The sequence below is a fragment of the Bos taurus genome, chromosome 6 (assembly GCF_002263795.3).
Source record: "Bos taurus isolate L1 Dominette 01449 registration number 42190680 breed Hereford chromosome 6, ARS-UCD2.0, whole genome shotgun sequence".
NCBI lineage: Eukaryota > Metazoa > Chordata > Mammalia > Artiodactyla > Bovidae > Bos > Bos taurus.
This window is the reverse complement of record NC_037333.1, coordinates 37,530,212-37,557,323: the sequence shown is the minus strand read 5'-3', so window position 1 is coordinate 37,557,323 and position 27,112 is coordinate 37,530,212. Positions and strand designations below refer to the sequence as shown.

At 40.1% G+C, this 27,112-nt stretch overlaps 1 protein-coding gene across 11 annotated transcripts in view; it reads left to right on the top strand.

The window, feature by feature from the left end:
• Positions 1-353: 353 nt before the first annotated feature.
• Positions 354-27,112, top strand: part of LCORL (ligand dependent nuclear receptor corepressor like) — a 179,165-nt gene continuing 152,406 nt past the window's right edge. For 5 of the 11 annotated variants that reach the window (XM_059887733.1, XM_059887734.1, XM_059887732.1 and 2 more), the window contains exon 1: positions 441-1,579. In XM_059887733.1, the coding sequence (XP_059743716.1) occupies positions 1,270-1,579 (310 nt within the window). In that variant the 5' untranslated portion in view covers positions 441-1,269. Of the gene's footprint in view, positions 1,580-27,112 lie in introns of all 11 variants that reach the window. The other 6 variants (XM_059887736.1, XM_059887735.1, XM_059887741.1 and 3 more) reach the window with 3 other exon arrangements.

Here is a 27,112-nt window from a genome sequence, read left to right as displayed (position 1 = left end):
ATTGCTAGTCTGCTCCATTAGCGCGCCGGTTCCTGGCCAAGCTCCGAGCCTCTCGCTGCTGCTCAGGGTTTTCGCGGGCGGCGGGAGCAGTACGGCTTGCTTGAGTAAACTCCGGGGGGAGGGGAGAGAGGGGAGTAGATGGGGAGGCGGGGTCAGCGGAAGCGGCAGGTTGCTTCCTTCTCCTCAGGCTCCCTCCCCGCCTCTCCCAGAGGGAGCGATGGGAGGGGGAGGGAAGGGCAGAGGGAAGGTAGTGTGACACGTGTCAATCAACCCCCCTCCGGGGGGCGCGCGCTCCGGGGCTCGCGCCGAGGGCTCGCGCCCCTGCCTCGTGCCTGCGCCGCTCGTATGTAAATGAGGGCGCGTGACGCGGGACGCAGATGGACAAGGGAAGAGAGAGAATGGCCGCTGCCGCCGCCGCTGCTGCCGCCGCCGCCGCCGCCGCTGCTCAGTGCCGGAGCCCTCGGTGCGCGGCGGAGAGGAGAGGATTCCGGCGGGAACTCGACTCTTGGCGCCACCGCCTCATGCACTGTGTAGGTAAGAGAGACACGGGCCGGAGCCCCGGCTCCGCGCGGCGACGAGTGCCGCAGCCCGAGGAGTTTGTGGCTGAGCGGTTTAGTTGAATCTTCCTTTCGGGTCAGTTCAATGGGGGAGCGAGATGGGAGCGGCGGCGGCGCGGCGGCTCCGGCGCTCGCCTTTTGTCTGGGGGCTCCTCGCCCGGCGCGGTCCGCGCTCATTCTCCACCTTAGCTCTTGGGCTCCCCTGGAACTGTTAGTTCGGACCCGCTCGCCGAGCCCCCGAGGAAACGGCTAGCTTGCGCTCTCCCCGAAACTCGTCGGCGCCCCTCGCAGCTCACCGTCAGCCCTGTCAATAGGGAGGAAGCGGGCCGGCGGGTCGGCGCCCGGGCGGAGGGGAGCCGGCGGGCAGAGCCGTCGGGAGGAAGGCGGGCAGGTCCGCGCCCCCGCCGGGCGCACACACACCCCCTTCTGCCGCCGTGGGCCGGGCGGGCGGGTGGACGCGGCCGGGCTCCGGGGACGAGGACCTGAGCGACCCTCGGGCGCTCGCGGGGCTGGTGCCTAGGGTGGGCCCGCTGGGGGCGAGGGGCGGCGGGGGCGTCGCCCGAGGGGCGGGGGCGCCCAACTCTGCCCTCTCGTGCTCGGCGGTGGCGGCGCGGTGTGTACCCCTTTAAGAAGGAGCCGCTCGAGCGCTGACGGTTGGGATTTGAAGTTCTTCCTCCCTCTTTGGAAGTCTGGACTGAGAGGGGGTGTTGCCATGGCGACGGCAACCCCCCCCCGCCCCCTTCTCCTCACGGACGCCCCGATGACTCGGGTCCTCTTTTACTGTCATGTGATGGACCCTTCCTCGCACAGACATGCACATCGCTCTCCCCACCTCGCATCCCCTTCTGCAATTTCGTCTTCCCTTTTGGTTGGGTGGGAATCTTTTTGCTTCAAACTTCTGGGCTCCAGACTGTCATTCTGCGGGTTCCTCGGGGGTGGCGTGAGGTGGTGGGATCTCGCCGCCTTGCCGCCGTGGCTTTTTTGTCTGAGTGAGACGTGTACGTGGAGCTGTTATTCAGCAGGTTGGTTGAGTGGACACCGAGGGGATAACGCGGGTTGTGGGATGGGGTGTGTTGTGTTTGTTTTGGCGGGGGTTGATGGGTAGGAGAGTATGAGAAGAGGTGAAGGGAAGGTTGCATTGTCTAAGGAGTGGATAGTGGCAAGCAGCTTGATAAACTGGCGATTAAACCTTGGCTTTGGGAGTTGGGTAAGAAACCTTAGTGCCCTAAGAAAACAACTACCTTGTTTCCATCTGTTCTTCCGCCACCTCGCACCCCTTTCCCTCCCCCCACTCCCCTCAGATTTATTTAGTTAGCGCTTGAAGATCTTTCTTTTTTTCAGTAGTGGAAAGGAGATCGTGGTAAGAAACTAGTACAACTTAACTCAGAAATGTGCACTGCCGAGTACGGTGGGTATAGGAAACCATACGAGAAGGAAGGTTGCTCTGATTAGGGACGTTTATGTTTAAGCAAGTCACAGTTTTACCCTTTATATGTTTTGTTGTTATCTAAGGAAACGTTCTAGGAAATAGCTTTAGTCAAGTAGTTATAAGTGATTTTGCTTTAAAAAATGTGAAAAAGAACCTCATCGTATTTTTATGTAAAATTTTAAGCCAAGTGTTGCTAATGCCTCTCGAATACAAAATGGACCCTGTTTTTATAATTGCTTATGTAAAGATCTCTTCCACTGACAACCTGTTTGAAAACTATTGAGTTGTTCAGTTAGAGTCAGGCAGGATGATAGCATTGTAATACTGGCTCGAGATACTGTGTTAAGTTTTGCCGAGGCACACAGTTATTTGACGAAGTCTTTGGACAATTTTTATATTTTAGAATACTTTGGCTTTTTGTTTTTTCTCATCTTGCTTGTTTAGTTGCATTAAGTAATCACTTTGTCTCACAAAAATATGTTTTTGAAAAATAGTCGAATTTTTGTTAAACGCAAAATTAATTGGATTTGATGGAAAAGGGAAACAGGATATCTTTCTGTCTTACCTACTTGGATACTCTAGTAGCATTAGAAGACGTTGAAAATTGAGTTAATGGTGTGTGTTTGATATGTAGTCACTATATTCACTTGTACGATCTTTGAAAGGAATTCCCCCCCCCCCCCCCCACCAAGCCCTAACTATATTTGAGAATTACTTCCCATATCCCAGTCCTACTCAGGAGACCTAGGAAGATCCACCTCCTACTTATAAACAATAAAACTCTTAAGCAGGGTAAACACTGGTTGATTGGATTTTTTCAGTAGTCTCTGTGTGAAGCACCTATTCATAGTATGAATTGAGATTGAATGTATTTGTGTAACTTTTAAGTTGCGTTTTGCTATTTGTAAACATGTTTGCAAAGAAACTGTATTCTTTTTACCGTGCCTGTGTGTATGTGTGTGAATATGTGTACTTCCATATTGAATATTTAGTGCTCTTATTGACATTTTATAAAATATTTTGTCTGCCTTTGGGGAAGAAAATGATCTACAAGTCTTTTTTTTAAATGAGGTATGAAAATTGTAAGCAGTGTTTCAAGGCTATACAGCAAATTAGTATTGAATTAATAGTGAAATTTTAAAATCTCAGTTCTTAGCCTAAATCTTTAATCTTTTTTCATTTTTTAAATAACATATTAATGTTTTAATTTTATGGGCAAAAAGTCCATTTTACTTGTCACAACTGCTTGTAGTTAGCTAAGATGTTTAATTCTTGATATGGAAAATATCATTTACCTTTCTCTATTTGTGGAGCTCATCTCTTTATGTTAGATTTATGGCTACTCTGTGATTTAATCCTAGTATTTCTTTTTTTAGAATTGAGGAGTTGTTCTGTAAGCTCTGTGTCACAATATCATTATTTACAATGTGGTGCTTTTTACAATTTGATTTTTTTTTCCTGCAATCCTGTACTGTGCTAACTTTCGAGAAGGTTCATCTAACAAATATTTGAGTGCTTGTTGGATATAATTAGTAGTATTTGATCCCTGGGTCGGGAAGATCCCCTGGAGAAGGAAATGGCAACCCACTCCAGTATTCTTGCCTGGAGAATCCCATGGACGGTGGAGCCTGGTAGGTTACAGTCTGCGGGATCGCAAAGAGTTGGACACGACTGAGTGACATCACTTCACTTCACTCAGCATGATATTGAGTGATAATAGATATAGACCTGGATTGTATGAAATACATAATTAGTATCTGATAAGTCATAAAATTTAAAGCAAAGTCTAGGATAAAAGAAACGCATTAATATATTTTTAAACTTTATCAGGACTTGTATAGTCTATTAGGATATTTGATCTGGGAAATGCAAGTTTTTTGTTTTAACTTTTAATTTTGATATAATCTCAAATTTACAAGAAAAGTTGGAAGAATAGTACAAGGGACTCCTCTATATCCTTCCCCACATTCAGCAAATGTATTACATTTTGAAGTATTTGCTTTATCATTCTTGCCCTGTATTTATCTATATCTTTTTTTTTCTGGACCATTCAAAGGGTGATTTGGAGACATGATGCCTCTTTATCCCTAAATTCTTCAGTTATACTTCCTAAAACCAAGGACATTGTCTTGCCTAACCATAGTATAGTTATTAAAACCAGGTAATATAACATTGACATACTTTAATATTACTGAATTCATAATTCATGTTCATTTTGTCAATTTTATTTTATAGCTTTTCCCCCCAGCGAGGATCATACATTGCATTTGGTTGTCATATTTCTTTAGTCTCTTTAAATCTGGAACATTTCCTCAGCCTTTCCTGTATTTCTTGACCTTGACATTTTTGAAAAGTACAGGACAGTTATTTTGTCGAATGTCCCTCAATTTGAATTTGTCTGTTGTTACCTCATGATTAGATTGGTTATGCATTTTTGGCAGGAATATCTTCTGTCCTTCTTAATACCTTGTATATTAAGGTTCATGATGTTGGTTTGTCCCAACGTTGGTGATGGTACCTTTGAAAGTTTGGTTTATGTGGTATTCTCTGTATTTCTCCCTAAAAGTTACTGTTTGTCCTTTTGTAATTAATATGTAATTGATGGGACAATACTTTGAAGAATAGGATATTTACATAGTCTCATAAAACTTACCCACAAGTTTTAACATCCATTCATGACTTTTTGTTCTGTGGCTAGTAGTTGATACTCTGTCATAAAGCAGTCTTTCCTCTCTTCCTTTATTTTGTTATCTTCATTAGAATGAACTCAGTGATTCTTAACTTTATTCAGTGGTTAAATCCATTGCTGTCATTATTTTGATTTCCAGGTTGTCCTAGGTTTGGCCAGTGGGAGCCTCATCAAGCTGGTTCGGGTGTTTTTTGACAAACCATGTGTTTCCCCAATCCCTCCCTACCCAATGATTATTTTTGAGCACTTCTTTCTTCCCAATCAAAATATTCCAGGTTTATCTTGGATTTTACCTGTCCCAGCCCTGACATCAGCCATTTTTCCAAGGAGTCTTAGATTCTTTTTAGTGGAAAATAGATTTAGATACGAAAATGTGAACAGGAGGTGTCAGGACTGTTGTTAAGCCCTGTTTCATGATACAGAAGTTAATCATCAGTGTAATTGATTTCCTTAAGGTTACAACAGTAAAACAATGAAGATTTGATTAGAATTAGTCTATAAACTCCAGCATATTTCCAACATAGCATCATTGTCCCAGTAGAAATAGTTTTCTAGCAGCCACATTTAAAAGGCATGTTTGAGTTAGCCCAGTATATTAAAAATATTTAAAATTAACCCATATAAAACTGTTGAATTAGTTTACATTATTTTTAAAATATTAAGTCTTTGAAATCAGTTATTATATCTCAAGTTGGACTGGCTACATTTCAGATGCTTAGTAGCCTCTTGCAGCAAATGGCTACCACATTGAACAGCGCAGTTTTATAATGAGTGACTCCAGCAAAGTCTTGATTACCTGAATACCACACTTATTCACTTCTGTTGAATAAGTGATACTAACCAAACTGATAGCTTTCCCCAAATCTTTTATTCCCCATGTCTTTTGTTTGAATACTGTAATATAGCAAATGGGAATATAGATCTTGGAACTAGACTATCTTGTGTTTGAATTCTAACTGTTAACCACCTACCAGTTACCACCTACAAGTTACTTAATCTCTCTGTACGTCAGTCCCTTACCTATAAATTGAAGATAATAAAAGTTGTTTGAAAATTAATTGTGTTGATATCTGTTAATATGTCTGCCATAGAAAGCATGCCTTAAACTGCCTATTATTGTTATTGAATTATACAGGTTATTAGCAGTTTTGAGCTTTAGGTTTTTGCCAATGGATTCTTTCTGGCGGGAATGCCAATGAACAATGAAAAGATCCTGAGTCATGTTAAAGAAGAAGATAGTAAGGGCTTAAAAGATCTATATTCCAGGATATTCTTGAGCCATAGTCATGGAGTTTAAGAATCACAGTATAGTCACTTGGCTTGGTCTTTGCTTTTTATATGTAAGGAGAGCAAAAGATGTTTCATGCCATTCTACATTCTAAGGGATATTTTGGCTTCGTAGTAACTGAATACAAGAAATTAGTTAAAATTCATTTGAAAAAGCCTACTACCGTACTAGATCATATTGAACTCTTTGTTGTTACCTACTCTCTGTACTCTTCCTGTTAACCATGTCACTGTCTTTGAGCTCTGCACTCAGCAAGTGTTTGCAGAGTAAACTTTCTTCCAAACTACCTGCTCCCAACCATAATCAGGGTCAGAAGATATTATCTTCCTCTACTTTTAACCTCTGAAGAGATTACAGAGCACTTCATAGAGCTGTAACACTTAACGTGTCCGACTCTTTGCGACCCCCAGGGACTCTAGTAGCCTATCAGGCTCCTCCGTCCATGGGATTTTCGGGCAAGAGTGCTGGAGTGGATTGCCATTTCCTTCTCCAGGGGATCTTCCCGACCCAGGAATCGAACCCCGGTCTCCCGCATTGCGGGCAGACGCTTTACCGTCTGAGCCGTCGGGGAAGCCTCAAAGATGGGATAGTCCAGGGAAATATAGTTCTACATAATCAGCTTGAAAGTTCTTTCTGGGTGCTTCTTTTTCTTCTACTCCTTTGTTTTTCCACTAACGTCTGCTTCATCTTGTCACTATTGCTGTGTAAATCCCAGAAGAGAAGATTTATGTAGAAATCTGGATTTGATGAGAACTGGTATGAATGGGTCAACTACCCAAAAACTTAGACCCTAAAACTGTTGTTTCAAATAGCATTTATTTTATTCATTAAAAAAGATGTGAATTATACCACTATCTAATATATATCAGGCAAGTGGAATCTGTGATGATCATGAGTAGTTGGGTGGTGAAGACACATATCCAAATTTCTCTGTAAAATAGGCTTACTGTGAATTTTGCATGTAAAATTTGAAATTCTGTATACTCTTCAATTGTATACCTGGAAGTTCTGCCATCCTTGGGTTCAAACAATATATGAATTTTATGTATTTGCAGATGTTAGAAACAGGCTGTGTGTCAGTGTGAGCATACCATACATATCCTCCTTTCTCTTTGGGCTTGCTGTCTCTTCCTGTCCATGCTACTTCCCTTAGCTGGCTACATGTGTGTACCCCTCTCCCTGTTTGGGTGGGTACTGTGGTAAGTTCCTATTATGTCACCATAAGTAGCTATTATGTATTCTCCATGCTCCTCTGACTTATCTTTCAATCCTGGTCTTTATTTTTTCTACCACAATGCAGTCTTGGCAGGAGCATCAAAGGCATGTAAATTTTTGGATATACAATTTTTCTTTCTTTTTGGTTATTCCAGTTTTTCCAATTATATGTTATTAAGGTTTAGAGTTCCTTTTTCCTTTGGCTAATATTCCTTCTTTGTGTGTGTGTTTTTGTGTGTTTTATTCACCACAGAATATAGGAAAGACAATGTGAATAGGCCCAGACCAACCTACTACTGCCATTAGGAAACTAATTAAGGTAACAAAATAATGCCATATTTGTATTTGAAGAATGCTGCTTTGCTCTTAAAGCTAAATAAAAATTTGTTTTGAGACTTCTTATGTTTTCTAGAAAACAACTTACAACTTACTTTTCTATATCTTCTTAATAGTTTTCCCACTCATTGGCAACAGTCCTATTCTGCTTATATTTGCTTCTTTGTTTTTCTTTGTTCTTTACCTTAATCTATTACTAAGTTATTGCTATTTTCTTTACAATATCCTTTTGAATTTTGTTTTTTCTGACGAAGTCAAACACTTGGGCAGGTTCAGATGAGAGTCTAGTTTATGCCAGTAGCTGCATAGCTGATTTACTGTCCTTCACCGTAGCTTACAGCCTATATTAAATCATTATTTGGAATAACTACTTTGATTTTTGTAGTTTAAAAAGCAGTGGTATCTCCCATGTGTCTTTTTTCATCAAATACAAGTTAGTTGATCATAGTCCATCAGACTTCTTTCCTGTTTGGCTCACTTCTTCTTTAGACAGCCCAGCCACTTACATTGATTTTTACTTCTGGTTTGTACACGTTGCCCCAAATTCTTGAGTATATTATTAATCATAACAGCCACCCTGCATCCTCAGTCACCTTTAAAATTCAGTTGTATCTTAGAGTCTTTTCTAAAGCATTTATTGAAAAACAAGTTTGAGATATTTCTCTGTTAATTTCAAACTGATTAGTTCATTTCTGACGGCTGTATGTAAGGTGTGTATGTAGGAAAATAACTTTGTCCAGTAGTCTTCATCCAGTAGTCTTCATATTTAAATAGTAAACTAGGAAACAGTTTAGGGACAAAGAGCTAAGTGTGCAAATGGTAAAAAGGACTAAGAATTGAAAAAACACAGTTCCTTATTAGCCTCTACCACTGGTCCCAGATAGGAAAAGGAGTACGTCAAGGCTGTATTTTGTCACCCTGCTTATTTAACTTATATGCAGAGTACATCATGAGAAATGCGGGGCTGAAAGAAGCAGAAGCTGGAATCAAGATTGCCGGGAGAAATATCAATAACCTCAGATATGCAGATGACACCACCCTTACGGCAGAAGGTGAAGAGGAACTCAAAAGCCTCTTGATGAAAGTGAAAGAGGGGAGTGAAAAAGTTGGCTTAAAGCTCAACATTTAGAAAACTAAGATCATGGCATCTGGTCCCATCACTTCTTGGGAAATAAATGGGGAAACAGTGACTGACTTTATTTTTGGGGGCTCCAAAATCACTGCAGATGGTGACTGCAGCCATGAGATTAAAAGATACTTGCTCCTTGGAAGGAAAGTTGTGACCAACCTGGACAGCATTGTAAAAAGCAGAGACATTACTTTGTTAGCAAAGGTCCGTCCAGTCAAGGCTATGGTTTTTCCAGTGGTCATGAATAGATGTGAGAGTTGGACTATAAAGAAAGCTGAGCACTGAATAATTGATGCTTTTGAACTGTGGTGTTGGAGAAGACTCTTGAGAGTCCCTTGGACTGCAAGGAGATCCAACCAGTCCATCCTAAAGGAGATCAGTCCTGAGTGTTCATTCAAAGGACTGATGTTGAACCTGAAACTCCAATACTTTGGCCACCTGTTGAGAAGAGCTGACTCGTTTGAAAAGACCCTGATGCTGGGAAAGATTGAGGGCAGGAGGAGAAAAGGACAATAGAGGATGAGATGATTGGATGGCATCACTGACTCAATGGCCATGTTTGGGTAAACTCTGGGAGTTGGTGATGGACAGGGAAGTCTGGCGTGCTGCGGTTCATGGGGTTGCAAAGAGTTGACCATGACTGAGCGACTGAACTGAACTGAACTGTAGCTAAAGCTCCAATATTTTGGCCACCCGATGGGAAGAGCCAATTCATTGGGGACGATTGAGGGCAGGAGAAGAAGAGGGCGACAGAGGATGAGATGGTTGTTGCATCATCAGCTAAATGGACATGAGTTTGAGCAAAGTCCGGGAGATAGTGAAGGACAGGGAAGTCTGGCGTACTGCAGTCATGGCGTCGCAAAGAGTTGGATGCAACTAAGTGACTGAACAAGTTAAAACCTTAGGCACAAGTCATTTTACTTTTCACAGATAGAAATCTGTGAAACTAGGATAGTATCTGTCCTTAAAGGTTCTCTATTTTTGGTTTTTATGAAAAGTAATTACTATTACTGCTGTAATACTTATGTAGTAGTGGTTTCTGGACTAACATATAAATTAAGGAATTATCAGCATAAAGATGACATGTAAATCTGTGGAAATGAATGAGACCACCTAAGGGCAAGAGATAGTATTACTAGAGGGGAGTAGAGTACTTGGTACCACATCTTAAAGAATCTTAACACTCTTTGGATGGTGGAAGAGGAGTCTCAAAGTAAGACCACTGGACTTTTACACTGTAAAGTAAAACTGTTGGCTGAGTACAAAAACCAGGAGAGATGGCATTACCAAATCTAAGAGGAGAGAAGAGTGTTACAATAAGGAGAGATTGTTATATGTTGATGAGATGTCAAATACCATTAAACAGGGAAGTGTACATTGTTTTTGGCAGCATGGAAGTACTTGGTGACCTTGACTGGATAAATTTAAGCAGAATGGTGGGAATGGAAGCTGTATTGTAATAGGTTAGAATGTATTTAAGATTAATGTAAGAGGAGAAAACATTTGAGAAGGTACATTTTGAGGGAGAACATAATGAATGGAGCAGTAATTGGAAGGGAGTTGCTGATGGACAGGGAAACATGGCGTGTTGCATTCCATGGGGTTGCAAAAAGTCAGACACGACTGAGCTACTGATCTGAACTGGGCTTAAGGGATGTTTGTTTCATAGATAGAAAATAAGTTGGAGAATACTTTTCTGAATTGATAATATCCATGATTGCTTTATATGTTAATTTAAGCTGAGACTTGATAGCTACAAAATACTGAGAAATAATTAAATAAATAGACTTGGTTTGAATCATTGAATGTGAACTCTTGTTTTTCCTTCGAAACATATTTTCCTAAGTAAGTTCATCAACTTAATATATGTAGTATTAGTGTGTTACGCATTTTAAAAGAAAGATTTTTTTCCCAGTTAGTTTACTGTTGTCAGTCATCGAATATCTTGAGTCCTACTGTGTGTCAGTTAATTGGAGTGTAATTCTATGATTCTTTCTAAACTAGGTTCTGAATTGGAAATAGACTGAAAAATAAAGAATCAAAATGTTAGCTTTTTAGACAGTAAGGTTGTATTAAAGAACCTGGCTTGTAACTGAGGCCAAAATACAGTATCACTCTGAATTGAACTTGCCAACCTATCAAAGACAAAGCAGCTGGAGCTGCAGGCCTCTTCTAATAAACAAGGAAGCTTTACTACCTGTTACCTATGGTTTGTTGTTGATACATTGGACCATCTAGGCAGGATGAGTGGTAGGCTTGGACATGCATGAAAAATGACCTTTAAAACATTAATCCATTCTGCTAGGAACAACTATCAGGATGCTGCCAATACTAGTCATTTTTCTTTGCTTTGGTAGGATGAATAAGGTTTAGAAAAAAGGGCAAAAGCTCCTTCAAGAATACTTCCCCCTAAAGTATTGGGAGAGGTGGGAATTGTGAGTTGGGTAAAAAGACTAATTACTACATTTGCTTTTAAAGATTGACAGTTATGAGGGATGTAAAGTATTAGAGTTGGCATAATATAATGGAAAGACAGAGCAATTAATTTGATTTGAAGAATCTGAAATGACTATACTTAAAAGGATTGACTGAAAGTAAGGGTTACAGACTTTTTTTGTAAAGGGCTAGATGTAAACATTTAGTCCTGGTGAGCCATATGGTCTTTATTGCAACTACTCAACTCTTCTGTTCTAGTGCAAAGTTCAGTTCAGTTCAGTCGCTCAGTAAAGTCTGACTCTTTGCTACCCCATGGACTGCAGCACTCCAGGCCTCCCTGTCCACCAACTCCTGGAGTTTACTCATACTCATGTCCATTGAGTCGGTGATGACATCCAAACATCTCTTCCTCTGTGTCCCCTTCTCATCCTGCCTTCAATTTTTCCCAGCATCAGGGTCATTTCAAATGAGTCAGCTGTTCATATAAGGTGGCCAAAGTATTGGAGTTTCAGCTTCAACATCAGTCCTTCAAATGAACACTCAGGACTGATCTTTAGGATAAACTGGTTGGATCTCCTTGCAGTCCAAGGGACTCTCAAGAGTCTTCTCCAACACCACAGTTCAAAAGCTTATAGTCCAACTCTCACATCCGTACATGACTACTGGAAAAACCATAACCTTGACTAGACAGACCTTTGTTGACAGAGTAATGTCTCTGCTTTTTAATATGCTGTCCAGGTTGGTCATAACTTTCCTTCCAAGGAGCAAGAGTCTTTTAATTTCATGGCTGCAGTCACCATCTGCAGTGATTTTGGAGCCCAAAAAAATAAAAAGTCTGACACTGTTTCCCTATCTATTTGCCATGAAGTGATGGGACTGTATGCCATGATCTTAGTTTTCTCAATGTTGAGCTTTAAGACAACTTTTTCACTCTCCTCTTTCACTTTCATCAAGAGGCTTTTTAGTTCTTCACTTTCTGCCATAAGGGTGGTGTCATTTGCATATCTGAGGTTATTGATATTTCTCCCACCAATCTTGATTCCAGCTTGTGCTTCTTCCAGCCCAGCATTTCTCATAATGTACTCTGCATCTAAGTTAAATAAGCAGGGTGACAGTATACAGCCTTGACGTACTCCTTTTCCTATTTGGAACCAGTCTGTTGTTCCATGTCCAGTTCTAACTGTTGCTTCCTGACCTGCATACAGATTTCTCAAGAGGCAGGTCAGGTGGTCTGGTATTCCCATCTGTTTCAGGATTTTCCACAGTTTATTGTGATCCACACAGTCAAAGGCTTTGGCATAGTCAATAAAGCAGAAATAGATGTTTTTCTGGAACTCTCTGGCTTTTTCGATGATCCAGCATATGTTGGCAATTTGATCTCTGGTTCCTCTGCCTTTTCTAAAACCAGCTTGAACATCTGGAAATTCATGGTTGACGTATTGCTGAAGCCTGGCTTGGAGAATTTTGAGCATTACTTTACTAGCGTGTGAGATGAGTGCAATTGTGCAGTAGTTTGAGCATTGTTTGGCATTGCCTTTCTTTGGGATTGGAATGAAAACTGACCTTTTCCAGTCCTGTGGCCACTGCTGACTTTTCCAAATTTGCTGGCATATTGAGTGCAGCACTTTCACAGCATCATCATTCAGGATTTGAAATAGCTCAGCTGGAATTCCATCACCTCCACTAGCTTTGTTTGTGGTGAAGCTTCCTGAGGCCCACTTGACTTTGGACTCCAGGATGTCTGGCTCTAGGTGAGTGATCACACCATCATGATTATCTGGGTTGTGAAGATCCTTTTTGTACAGTTCTTCTGTGTATTCTTGCCACCCCTTCTTAATATCTTCTGCTTCTGTTAGGTCCTTACCATTTCCGTCCTTTATTGAGCCCATCTTTGCATGAAATGTTCCCTTGTTATCTCTAATTTTCTTGAAGAGATCTCTAGTCTTCCCATTCTGTTGTTTTCCTCTATTTCTTCGCACTGATCACTGAGGAAGGCTTTCTTATCTCTCCTTGCTATTCTTTGGAACTCTACATTCAAATGGGTATAGCTTTCCTTTTCTCCTTTGCTTTTTGCTTCTCTTCTTTTCACAGCTATTTGTAAGGCCTCCTCAGACAAACATTTTGCATTTTTGCATATCTTTTTCTTGGGGATGGTCTTGATCCCTATCTTCTGTACAATGTCACGAACTGCCGTCCATGTTTCATCAAGCACTCTATCAGATCTAGTCCCTTAAATCTATTGCTCACTTCCACTGTATAATCCTAAGGGATTTGATTTAGGTCATACATGAATGGTCTAGTGATTTTCCCTACTTTCTTCAATTTAAGTCTGAATTTGGCAATAAGGAGTTCATGATTTGAGCCACAGTCAGCTCCTGGTCTTGTTTTTGCTGACTGTATAGAGCTTCTCCATCTTTGGCTGCAAAGAATATAGTCAATCTAATTTCGGAGTTGGCCATCTGGTGATGTCCATGTGTAGAATCTTCTCTTGTGTTGTTGGAAGCGGGTGTTTGCTATGACCAGCGCGATCTCTTGGCAAAACTCTATTAGCCTTTGCCTGGCTTCATTCTGTACTCCAAAGGTCAAATTTGCCTGTTACTCCATGTGTTTCTTGACTTCCTACTTTGCATTCCAGTCCGCTATAATGAAAAGGACATCTGTTTTGGATGTTAGTTCTAAAACGTCTTGTAAGTCTTTATAGAACTGTTCAACTTCAGCTTCTTCAGTGTTACTGGTTGGGGCATAAACTTGGATTACAGTGATATTGAATGGTTTGCTTTGTAAACGGACAGAGATCATTCTTTTCGTTTTTGAGATTGCATGCAAGTACTGCATTTCAGACTCTTTCGTTGATTACGATGGCTACTCCTTTTCTTCTAAGGGATTCTTGCCCACAGTAGTAGATATAGTGGTCATCTGAGTTAAATTCACCCATTCCAGTCCATTTTACTTTGCTGATTTCTGAAATGTTGATGTTCACTCCTGCCATCTCCTGGTTGACCACTTCCAATTTGCCTTGATTCATGGACTAACATTCCAGGTTCTTATGCAGTATTGTGCTTTACAGCATTGGACCTTTTTTTATCACCAGGCACATCCACGACTGGGTGTTGTTTTTGCTTTAGCTCCGTCTTTTCATTCTTATTTCTCTACTGATCTCCAGTAGCATATTGGGCACCTACTGACTTGGGGAGTTCGTCTTTCAGTGTCCTATGTTTTTGCCTTTTCATACTGTTCATGGGGTTCTCAAGGCAAGAATACTGAAGTGGTTTGCCATTCCCTTTTTCAGTGGACCACATTTTGTCAGAACTCTCCACCATGACCCATCCGTCTTGGGTGGCCCTACACGGCATGGCTTAGTTTCATTGAGTTAGACAAGGCTGTGGTCCATGTGATTAGATTGGTTAGTTTTCTGTGATTGTGGTTTCAGTCTCTCTGCCCTCTGATGCTCTCTCAGCACCTACTGTCCTACTGGGGTTTCTCTTACCTTAGACATGGATATCTATTCTAGTGCAAAAGCAGTGTGTAAGTAAATGAGCATAGTGTGGTCCAAAAACAAAATTATCTAGAAAAGTAGGCAGATTTTACATACTGGCTATAGTTTACTGATCCTTAAGTTAAATGATCCAGCTGGAAAGTCGGGTGGAAAGAACAGGTTGAGGGATAGTATAAGCAAAGATATAGAAATCTAAATAGTATATATTCTGAAAATATTCAGCATTCTAGTGTCATTGGAATACAGGATAGAAGTAGGAAATAGGATTGAAAGTATAAATTATGGTGTCTATAAGGAAATTGTGAGCGTTTGAGGTTTTTTTTTTTTTTGAATGAGTAATAAGCATGATCATATAAATCAACTTATTTTCACTTTGGACATCTGTTGGTTCAGGTTTGAGGGTTTTTTGTTTGTAATAGTTTTAAGAAGCTCAAATTGAAGCAGCCCATTTGAGTCAAAGCTGGGAAAATGAGCAATTTCCATTTCAATAAATTAATGAAGATACTGGATTGCTGAAATACTCTCAAATAGCACCCTTTTTTTGCCTGGGTTCTTAACAACTTGAAAATTAAAACAAGGAGAAAGATGGAAGCAGAATATCACTTTTATTAATGATAGAAGGCAGATAAGAGAGATAACTTAGTAGGAAAATTGGGTTCTGGCATAGGGCTTTCCTTGTAACTCAGACGGCTAAGAATCTGCCTGCAGTGCAGGCAACCCTGGTTTGATTCCTGGGTCAGGAAGATCCCCTGGAGAAGGGAGTGGCAACCCACTGCAGTATTCTTGCCTGGAGAATTCCATGGACAGCCCACAGATTTGCAGAGTCAGACACAACTGAGCAGCAAACACATAAATATGCCTATTTATCTACCGAGTCCTAGGCATACCAGGGATGCAGATAGAATATGAGCTCTTTGCATGTATGTTCTCTCAATAGCTACATCCAAGGGTCTACTCAGTTATTCTTTACAAAATCACCAATGAGAATAAGAATAGTCACTATATTTCCCTAGGAGTAAAGAGAGTCTGAGATTGTGCAGATGATGCATCCTTCCTCATAGAAGCAGGGAGCAAGGAAAGGGTATTACTCCTGTAACTATTGAGGCTGGTTTTGCAGAGTTATATCTGGGCATAAGTGTACTGAAAACAGTACAATTGTCATTATACTGAAAATACGTGAAACTTATATATTCAAAGTATTTTTTTTAAATACTTAATTCTAGTGTTTGAAATCTCAATTTTTTAAAACTCTCAAAATAATGTTGGTAGAGTTTTATTTTTTTTAATGAACTAGCTTTTGCTACAAGCTTCTTTGTAAGATATTTAAATAGAATGCATGTTTGGCTAGAAAAAGATGATACTGTCTTATTTATCAATTTTCCATTGACTTTTCAAATTTAGAAAGAATTAATGTAAAGGAATAGACCATTGTTTCTTTAAGAAAATGTGGATACTTTGACAAATAGATTATCTTTTTATTTAGCTTGAATTATGGGTGCTTATGCAGTTTATTTGGGAGAAAGCAATGGCACCCCACTCCAGTACTGTTGCCCGAAAAATCCCATAGACCAAGGAGCCTGGTAGGCTGCAGTCCATGGGGTCGATAAGAGTCGGACACGACTGAGCGACTTCACTTTCACTTTCCACTTTCATGCATTGGAGAAGGAAATGGCAACCCACTCCAGTGTTCTTGCCTGGAGAATCCCATGGACAGAGAAGCCTGGTAGGCTGCAGTCCATGGGGTCGCACAGAATCGGACACAACTGAAGCGACTTAGTAGTATGCAGTTTATTTACTGGTATCACTTTTTGTTTTTAAAATGTCATCAGTTATTCTTCCTTGTTCCTTTCTTCTTCCTTTTCTGAACATTTTAGTACTGAAATCATCAGGTGGAACCAAACAAAGGTATGTCTGGGGCAGGGGCAGCGGCATGTCCTCTTGAAAGGTGGGATGTCAGAGCCTGGCAGGGATAAGAAGGGTCCCCATGTGCGATAATGGAACTGGAGGCATGAGGAGCAATCTGCTTAGGAGGGCACACCAGTGTAAGGTTTTGGAGCTAAGCAGGGTCAAATTGGTATTTGTAAAGGAGAGTAGCCTGGTACAGGGTAAGAGGATGAGGAGGGCATCTACTTGGAGGTGATGGGGCCAGTGGGGGCAGCAGACAGGCATCTGTGTAGGAGGGTAGCCTAGTATGGGTGTATCATGCCTCAAGTTGGGTGAGATGGGAGTCCGTGTTTGCAGGCATCCCAGTGCAAGATCAGAGCCTGAGGGTGGGGAGAGGAAGACATCCTAGTGGAGGGTCAGTTGTGTAAGGGATGTTAGTAGCTAAGCAAGATGAGGATATTCTTTTAGGAGTGCCAGGCATGAGGAATAGCAGCCTAAGCAAGGTGGAGAGGTTTTACTCATGGAGAAGGCGTGCGGGTGTTGTGGCAAAAAGGGGTGAAGAGAGCATCCATGTGGGGATGGAGAAGCAGCCACAATGGGAGACTGGTCCAGTAAGTAACATTAAGGATAATGGGAGCCAGGCATATCAGTGTCTGAGAACAGAGTTACTGTTACGGAAGTTGGAAAATACTAGAATGCTTTCCATATTATTGAATTGGAAAAGAGATGTTGGTGTGAATTCATGGTTTTTATTCTATATAGATATAGAATATAGAAATATGTACTTATGCCCTAAATTGTTCTCTAAGAAGGGGCCTAGGAGCAGTGACACCTCAGTAGCAATGAGCATGATGCTTCATTGTTAATTTCCTGATTTTATAACAAATGGCTATATTTGTAAGAGAATGCCTTCCTAGGAAATAGTTATTAAAGAATTCAAGAGTGATGGGTTATCATGTGGAACATTTACTCTCAAATAGTTGGAAAAGTAACAGTTTTTACCATAAGTCAAACATTTAATTGTTACAAATAAAAATAAATACTTAAAAACAATGCTATTCATCTAAATACTACATTCTCTTGAATAAATCACTTTTAGTGTTTGAAACTTGTCTAAGACTTTTCATCTAGAAAATAATGAAGATAGAATTTACTTTTAAGTCTATATTACTCTTCTGGTAAAACCTGGTTTTAAAATTAGCAAATCTAATCCTTCCTGCTTCCTGATGCATTTAAAACATTAATACTAGAACTGTGTTCTTTATTTCAAAACTTTGAATTCAGAAGTAGGGAGAAATACTCTGGGTTTAGACATTCTTGTCCCTTTGTGGTATAGAGAAGAGTGATTAAATTTCTTTGTATGTGTCCAGGAATGATTGTGGGACTTGAGAAGGGAACTAGAAGCTAAATCATGGAGAAAAACCAAAGCAGTATATGACAGTAATTATTGTTATTTTAAATTATATTATTTTACTGTTCATTAGGCATTAAATGCTTAATTATACTACAATTCATTTGATTTTCACAACATAAGTAGGAACTATTTTTATCATCCACACTTTACAGATAAAGAAGTTCAGTAACTCATAGGTAGTAGAAAACCATTGCAAGATTTTAAAGCATGGGAGTGATGTAGTTTAATTTGTGGTTTTGATGGCTCAGATGATAACGAATCTGCCTGCCATGAGGGACACCTGGGTTCGATCCCTGGGTTGGGAAGATCCCCTGGAGGAGGGCATGGCAACCCACTCTAGTATTCTTGCCTGGAGAATCCCATGGACAGAGGAGCTTGATGGGCTACAGTCCATGGGGTCGCAAAGAGTTGGACACAACTGAGCGATTCAGCACAGCACAGCTGCCAGTAGAAGAATAGGACAGGCAGATCAATCAGGGAAATGTCAGGATAGCCCAACCAAGAAATTATGAGGGTCTGAAATAAGAGTAGTGGTAGAAACGGAGGAGGAAGAAGAATTCAAAAGATATGAAGCATTAAAATCAGTAGATTTTAGTCATAGATGAGCTGTGGGCATATAGAAAAAGGAGGAAGATTAAGGAATCATTTCCAGGCTTGTATTTAAGAGGTTTAATTGGATCGTGAGAACATTATCCAGATGGAACATAGAGCAGTTTTCATATTTGTGATAGTAGAGTCAGTATATAGGTGTATCAGTTTCTAGGATCAACCATTAGGATGTGCTAGTTTGCCTTAAGCCAGTTGTTGCAAAAGTATGTACAACAAGAACTCTAAAGAAACCAGTTATACAACGGAATATAGTAGAGTATAAATTCTGATCTTTCTTAGCTCAGAACTTTTGCTGCAGGAATGATGTGGCACCTCTGCATTCTTGTGTTCTTAACATTTGTAGGTCCAGGGGTGGCTTTGGACCTTGATTATTATTGGGTGTGGTGTTTTGTCGTTCCCCAACCCCCCACCCTGCAACTTTATCCCTTATTATGTGTCAGAAAAATAAGGAATAGACTTAACCTAGATAGACTTACTAATTTTATGTTTTATTTTATTTTTTGTTAGGCACGTATCTTTATAATAAATACAAGTAATTTGGAAAGACTACCTCAAGTCAGTTTTCACCAATTGTGTCAAATATAGTAGAGTAAATGTAACATGGTTCACTGTAGGTTTTAGACTTCCATAGCTGAAATATATAATGATTACTTCTTTAAACAAAATCCTAAACATTTTCTTGTGACCCTCACTTGCTCTCTTCCCAGTTACTCGCCTGTCTCAATATTTGATTTCTTTCTCCACTTGTATGTCTTTCAGGTATCATAAATAAGACTAGTCTAAAACTGAACTTTTGATCTCCCTCTGCTGCTGCTGCTAAGTCGCATCAGTCGTGTCCATTTAGATGGCAGCCCACCAGGCTCCTCTGTCCCTGGGATTCTCCAGGCAAGAACACTGAAGTGGGTTGCCGTTTCCTTCTCCAATGCATGAAAGTGAAGAGTGAAAGTGAAGTCGCTCAAGTCATGTCTGACTCTTAGCGACCCCATGGACTGCAGCCCACCAGGCTCCTCCGTCCATGGGATTTTCCAGGCAAGAGTACTAGAATGGGTCACCATTGCCTTCTCCCTCTACCAAATACCAAAGCTGTTCCTTTGGTTTTTTTTCTGATTGTACCTAGTTTCACAAGTCAGAAAGTCATCTTTCACTTACTCTGCATCTCCACACCTGTACCCAGTTATTATTTATTATGCTTCCAAATATATCTTAAGTCCATTCTTTTCCTTCTTTTTCCATTCCAGTCTAAGTCATCCTTGCTTTTGTTTGCCTGGACTACTGCACAAAGCCTTAGTTTCCCCTCTTCTGTTCTGATTCTTTTTAGTTTAACCTTCTACCCTACAAACAACAATCTGATGAAATATTTGCTCTATTTTCAACCCAATGATGCCTTCCTTTTGCTCCAGAGACAAAAGCAAAAGGTTTGCTTCTGTAGAATTTTGATATATTTTGTTTTGTTTTTAAAATATTTACTTATTTGGTTGTGCCAGCTCTTAGTTACAGTATGTGGGATCTTTAGTTGCAGCATGGAAACTCTTAGTTGCAGCATGTGGGATCCAGCTCCCTGACCAGGGATCAAACCTGGTCCCCCTACATTGGGACCACAGAGTCTTGGCCACTGGACCACCAGGGAAGTCCTATATTGTGTTTTTTTGAAAATTATAGCATGCCCCAAAGTTCCAGTTTGGCAGAAACCATAAGAGTATAAAAATTGACTTGAAGCTGGATTGTGAATGTTTTTCTCCCCAAGGATTTAGTCCTTATTCTGATGTTTAATTGGGTGTTAGTTGACATTTTTGTTAGTTAGCTTTTAAGTGGTGAAGTTCACAGGAATGCCACTTTTCCACCTTCCATCCGAGCTTCCCTGGTAGCTCCCCTGGTAAAGAATCCACCAGCAATGCAGGAGACCACAGTTCAATTCCTGGATTGGAAAGATCCCCTGGAGAAGGGATGGGCTACCCACTCCAGTATTCTTGAGCTTCCCTGGTGGCTCAGATGGTGAAGAATCCTTCTGCAGTGTGGGAGACCTGGGTTCGATCCCTGGGTTGGGAAGATCCCCTGGAGGAGGGCATGGCAACCCACTCTAGTATTCTTGCCTGGAGAATCCCCATGGACAGAGGTGCCTAGTGGGCTACAGTCCATGGGGTTGAAAAGAATTGAACATGACTGAGCGACTAAGCACAGCACAGCAGCACTGTTGCAGATCTCTGTTTTATACCAAACCTCTGCAAACACTGATTACTCCTTGGGGAAATAAAAGTAGCTTTCCCAGGAGAATATTTGAAATCTTCAGTATAATTTATAAGAATCATTATGGGAAATTTTAAATATATAGAAAAGAAAGCATAATGAATCCCCATATTTCTGTGACCCAGCTTTAACAATAGTATTGTTAAAATTTTCATTAGGACAAAACATTTTGTATGTTGGTTATGTGAATGCAGCAATCAGTCCATTCCATGTTCTAATGTGAACAAAGTAGATTTAAATGCCAGAGTTGTGAAAAATGTCATGACATTTATGATATCTTACTGCTTGCTTTTAGGATTAATATAAACTATATTTGATTCCTTTTGATTTTGTTATGAGCCAGAAAAGGTGAGTTCTAGATCCCGGAAATTTACTCATTTCTTCTCTTCCCTCTCGTCTCCTCTCCTCTTCCTCTTCCATCCCCTCCTATCTTTTTGTTTACTTTTAAATGACTGTAAAACCATAAAGCATTGGTGCTTATGTCTTGGACCTATCTGACATTTTATATTCATCAAGCAAATCAAAGAAGGTTCTGCTTATTAACAGATATATTGCATATGTTGATGAGCAAGTTCATTGTTTTTCATCTTGTAGAACCACTGAATTAACAGAGATATAGCTAATGTGTCAAAGAATATCAAAGCATTCATCTTATTTGGTTTTTGCTGAAATAACAGTAACTTACTAAAAGTGTTTTTACATTAGTGTTGCAAATTTGTTAACACTCATGATAATTTGATACTTAAAATTTGGTCTCAAGTGTTTATTCAGATCCATATCAAATTAATTTTATGACTTGGAAAATCTGAATTTTAGTAGATATGTACAAGTAGGGATATATAGAGGCATGAAGTGTTAGTTGCTCAGTTGTGTCCTGTTCTTTGCTACCCCATTGACTGTAGCCTGCCAGGCTCCTCTGTCCATGAAATCCTCCAGGCAAGAATACTGGACTGGGTTGCCATTTCTTCCTCCAGGGAATTTTCCCTACCCAGGGATCAAACCCAGGTCCCCTGCATTGCAGGCAGATTCTTTACCGTCTGAACTACCAGGGAGCTACAGAGGCATAGATGTATAAGTATCTATCCACATATATTAATGATTTGTCATTAGTAATAACAATTGTGATGATTCCAAGAGACTTTTAAAAAATTATTTTTAGTTTAATTTTAATGAATAGTTGAAGAGAATGTCCTGTTGACATTTGTCTGCTTGAAGTTGCGCTGTGTGTGCACAGTTGCTCAGTTGTGTCTGACTTTTTGTGACCCTGTAGACGGTAGCCTTCCAGGATTCTCTGTCCATGGAATCTTCCAGGCAAGAATACTGGAGCAGGTTGCCATTTCCTACTCCAGGGGATCTTCCTGACCCAGGGATGGAATCCGAAGGGGTCTCCTCCTCTCCTGCACTGTCGGACAGATTCTTTATCACTGAGTCACCAGGGAAGCCCCGTGCTTAAAGTTAGAGTTATATGAAAAACATTAAATTGAGATTTTTGTAGTAAATTATGAATTTAGGGTGTCTTTTATTCTAGGTGTCACTTACTAATTTTGTAACCTATCTTATAAAGTTATAAGCTATTCTTTTCAAAATAGCTTGTGTGTATCGATTTTCAGTCAGTTCAGTCACTCAGTCGTGTCCGACTCTTTGCGACCCCATGAATTGCAACTTGCCAGGCCTCCCTGTCCATCACCAACTCCCGGAGTTCACTCAAACTCACGACCATCGAGTCGGTTGCCATCCAGCCATCTGATCCTCTGTCATCCCCTTTTCCTCCTGCCCCCAATCCCTCCCAGCATCAGAGTCTTTTCCAACGAGTCAGCTCCTCACATGAGGTGGCCAAAGTACAGGAGTTTCAGCTTTAGCATCATTCCTTCCAAAGAATTCCCAGGACTGATCTCCTTTAGAATGGATTGGTTGGATCTCCTTGCAGTCCAAGGGACTCTCAAGAGTCTTCTCCAACACTGCAGTTCAAAAGCATCAATTCTTTGGCACTCAGCTTTCTTCACATACATGACCACTGGAAAAACCATAGCCTTGACTAGACAGACCTTTGTTGGCAAAGTAATGTCTCTGCTTTTGAATATGCCATCTAGGTTGGTCAAGTCAGTGTTTTTCTCTTCCTTTCTGTTTACTGGACCTCTCTGTATGATTTGTTGATAGCCTTTTCTTAACATCCCATTTTAAGCTTCACATCTTTCTTTAGACAGTTTTCCTAAACTCAAATGTGATCATTTTACCCTCTGTGTAAAATTCCTCATTGGTTCCCCACCACCTTAGGATAAAGTAAAATATTTTAGAAAACTCTATCATAACCTGCTATCTCTTTTCTTTAGCCTTTTTGTCATTACACTTTTATTATTACAGTCAAGGAACTGCATCAGTAGCACAGTTACAATAGTATAGTAATAGTTAACATTTATTAAACATCTATAAATAGTTGTGCCAGATACATGCTTTACAAATATTCTGTCCTTTAATCCTACAGTAATCCTGAATATAAGTTTCATACTTGGAACTTTCCAGAAGGGCAATGCTGAACCCTCTTTGGATCAAGCACTGTGCCTTCAGGCTTTAGCATTTTTCCTCCTGGATTACCAATAACTGCTGTTTTTTCTTTTTGTAAACTTTTGAAAGTATAACCATATAGAGAAAAGTATATGGATTATAAATTTACACTTCAATGAACAAAGTTAATGTACTCTTGTAACCACCACCAGATTAAGAAATAAACACCCCGGAAGTCGCCTGATAATCCCTCCCAATCATTAATCTCTCCACCCCCAAACATGAATAGTATTCTGACTTCTTAATGCCATAAATTATATTTGCCTATTTTGGGAAACTCTGCCTGCAATGCGGGAGACCTGGGTTCAATCTCTGGGTTGGGAAGATCCCCTGGAGAAGGGAAAGGCTACCTATTCCAGTATTCTGGCCTGGAGAATTCCATTGACTGTATAGTCCATGTGGATCACAAAGAGTTGGACACTACTCAGTGACTTTCACTTTCACTTGCTTAAATGGAATTATATAGCATTTATTCTTTGTGTATAGCTTCTTTAACTTACTATGGTTGTCAGATTCATTCTTATGGCCTCCTATAGATATATTCATTTTCTTTGCTCTATAATATTCTAATGTGTAAATCTGTGATAACATTCATCTATCATGAATATCATTGAAGAATTTTGGACTGTTTCCAGTTTACATTATTATAAACCATATGGTTGACATTCTTAAACATTCTGCATTTTTAACTTTGATTCTACTCCTGGATTATTTTTGTTACATTTTTAGCTAATTATATTTCATTTTTTCCAGGAAACGTTTCTTATTCTTTGCAAGTTTGTATTTGGAACCGTTTTGTATGCATTGATAATCACTCTCTGTCTGTCTTATAAACATGTATGCTGTCTTTTCCAACAAGTAAAAAGTGATTGTGTGTGTGTGTCTATGTGTAAAGGAAAAAACAAGTTTTCTCCCTGCTTTCTTGGCACCCAATAAGTACGTAAATAATTGTAGAGAGTGAATTTTTCCAATACATTCACCCTTTCATTGCTAAAATATAAACATAAAAATAATGGAAATTGAGTAACATACTTGTGGTTTAGTTGCTAAGTCATGATCGACTCTTTTGTGACCCCATGGACTGTAATCTGCCAGGCTCTTCTGTCCATGGTATTTCCAGTACTAGAGTGGTTTGCCATTTCCTTCTCAAGGGGATCTTCTGGACCCACGGATTGAACCCATGTCTCCTGCATGTCCTGCATTGCAAGCAGATTCGTTACTAATGAGCCACCAGGGAAGCCCAGTTTGATGTATAGATTTACCTTATAACTGATTATTATCAAGTTGTGTTGAAATTTTCTCATTTGTCAGGCATCTATGTTGTCCCTTTTGTAATTTTTCTACCATACAGCTATCATGCAAAATACCTTTGGAAATTTTCTTAAAATTTGTGGCACATTTGATAATCTTATTTGTGGTTACTGAAATTATATACTCTTTGAAAGCGGTGTTGTTTTGGACATAGCCAAAGACAAATGGAGCCAATACAAATAATGTGTTCTATCAAATGTGTTTACAAATAATGTGTTCTATCAAAAGTGAATTGAGACTGCAAGGAACATAGACTCTCCACTGCCCCTATCCTCTTGTGGCTTTGAAAACTTTTTTTTTTTTTTTAACATAATTAAGTCACTGAATTCAGGTAGAGTTAAGTCATTGAAATAAGCCAGAGTTTATAGTATATTTTGCTTTTGAGTTTCTTGTGCCTTAAAAGCTGGTTACTTTTGCAAGTTACTTATCTTGTACTTAATTTATACTTGAAAGTTATTTCCTTAATTTGTAAGAGTGTTTTCTTTTTCATTTTTAGCCTTTTTCATCTTGAATTTGTTGCTTCAGAAATTAACATTTTTATCTTTTTCTTTAACCACCATGCCATTAACACCTAACCCCCCAAGTTTAAAGATAAAGTGCCTTCTACCATCTTATTTCACTCAAGTTCTCTTTGGCTGTAGCACTCTTTTCTTGCCCATCTCAGGGATTCTATATAATGTTTATTGAGCTTGTCTACTTTTTGTTTTTCCTCCCCGTTAAACTATGAACTTAAGGCAGGTGTTTTTATTAGGAGTGTAACAAAAATACTGACTATGAAGACTGTCATGTGTTTTGGTCGTCTCTGAAACAGTGTATTTGCTACAAATGCTCATTTTTACATTTGTAATCTTTCTTATTATTTAAAAACTCTCTACTTCTTGAAAAACCTTTATGTTACACAGTGTAGATGGTCCTTCCTTCTCTCCCTTCAGTCAGATTCTCTGTCAGCTGCATTTTCACTTCAGTTCAGTCAGTCAGTCGTGTCCGACTCTTTGCGACCCCATGAATCGCAGCACGCCAGGCCTCCCTGTCCATCACCAACTCCCGGAGTTCACCCAGACTCACGTCCATCGAGTCAGTGATGCCGTCCAGCCATCTCATCCTCTGTCGTCCCCTTCTCCTCCTGCCCCCAATCCCTCCCAGCATCAGAGTCTTTTCCAGTGAGTCAACTCTTCGCATGAGGTAGCCAAAGTACTGGAGTTTCAGCTTTAGCATCATTCCTTCCAAAGAAATCCCAGGGCTGATCTCCTTCAGGATGGACTGGTTGGATCTCCTTGCAGTCCAAGCGACTCTGAAGAGTCTTCTCCAACACCACAGTTCAAAAGCATCAATTCTTTGGCGCTCAGCCTTCTTCACAGTCCAACTCTCACATCCATACATGACCACTGGAAAAACCATAGCCTTAACTAGGCGGACCTTTGTTGGCAAAGTAATGTCTCTGCTTTTGAATATGCTATCTAGGTTGGTCATAACTTTTCTTCCAAGGAGTAAGCGTCTTTTAATTTCATGGCTGCAGTCACCATCTGCAGTGATTTTGGAGCCCAAAAAAATAATGTCTGACACTGTTTCTACTCTTTCCCCATCTATTTGCCATGAAGTGATGGGACCAGATGCCATGATCTTCGTTTTCTGAATGTTGAGCTTTAAGCCACCTTTTTCACTCTCCACTTTCACTTTCATCAAGAGGCTTTTGAGTTCCTCTTCACTTTCTGCCATAAGGGTGGTGTCATCTGCATATCTGAGGTTATTGATATTTCTCTCGGCAATCTTGATTCCAGCTTGTGCTTCTTCCAGTCCAGCGTTTCTCATGATGTACTCTGCATATAAGTTAAATAAACAGGGTGACAATATACAGCCTTGACGTACTCCTTTTCCTATTTGGAACCAGTCTGTTGTTCCATGTCCCGTTCTAACTGTTGCTTCCTGACCTGCATTTGGTTTCTCAAGAAGCAGGTCAGGTGGCCTGGTATTCCCATCTCTTTCAGAATTTTCTACAGTTTATTGTGATCCACACAGTCAAAGCTGCATTTTAGGTGAATTCAACTACCATTTATTAGGTGAATCACTATGATAGATCCTAGGGTTAATAAAAAGGCAATAATGTTGTCTCTGTTGTCAAGTTGCTAACCATTCTCAATCAAGAAGAAAAAAGAGAAGTCTCAAGTTAGTATGTGAACATACTTGGGAGAATGTGGTGCTAGTAACAGTGAATTCTGACAAGTAAAATTAGAAAAGTCTTTATGGTACCATTTGGACGGTATTTCTTTTATGCCAGATCTTTTGCACATGAACAAACTGCTGCTTAATGTGGTTAATTACTCAGTTATAAAGTTGGAAGAAAATGTTTTAGGTTAGTTTGGAAGAATACTTGACAGATCTACAAAGTGGGAGAAAAGCATTTCAGAAAGACAAGCAGAAGCTCAGATTTGTAAATAACTAATAGATTAGTTGCTTCTTATAAGTGGCATATTAATTATAATGGAGTTGTATGAAATGAGGTTGGCTAATCGGCA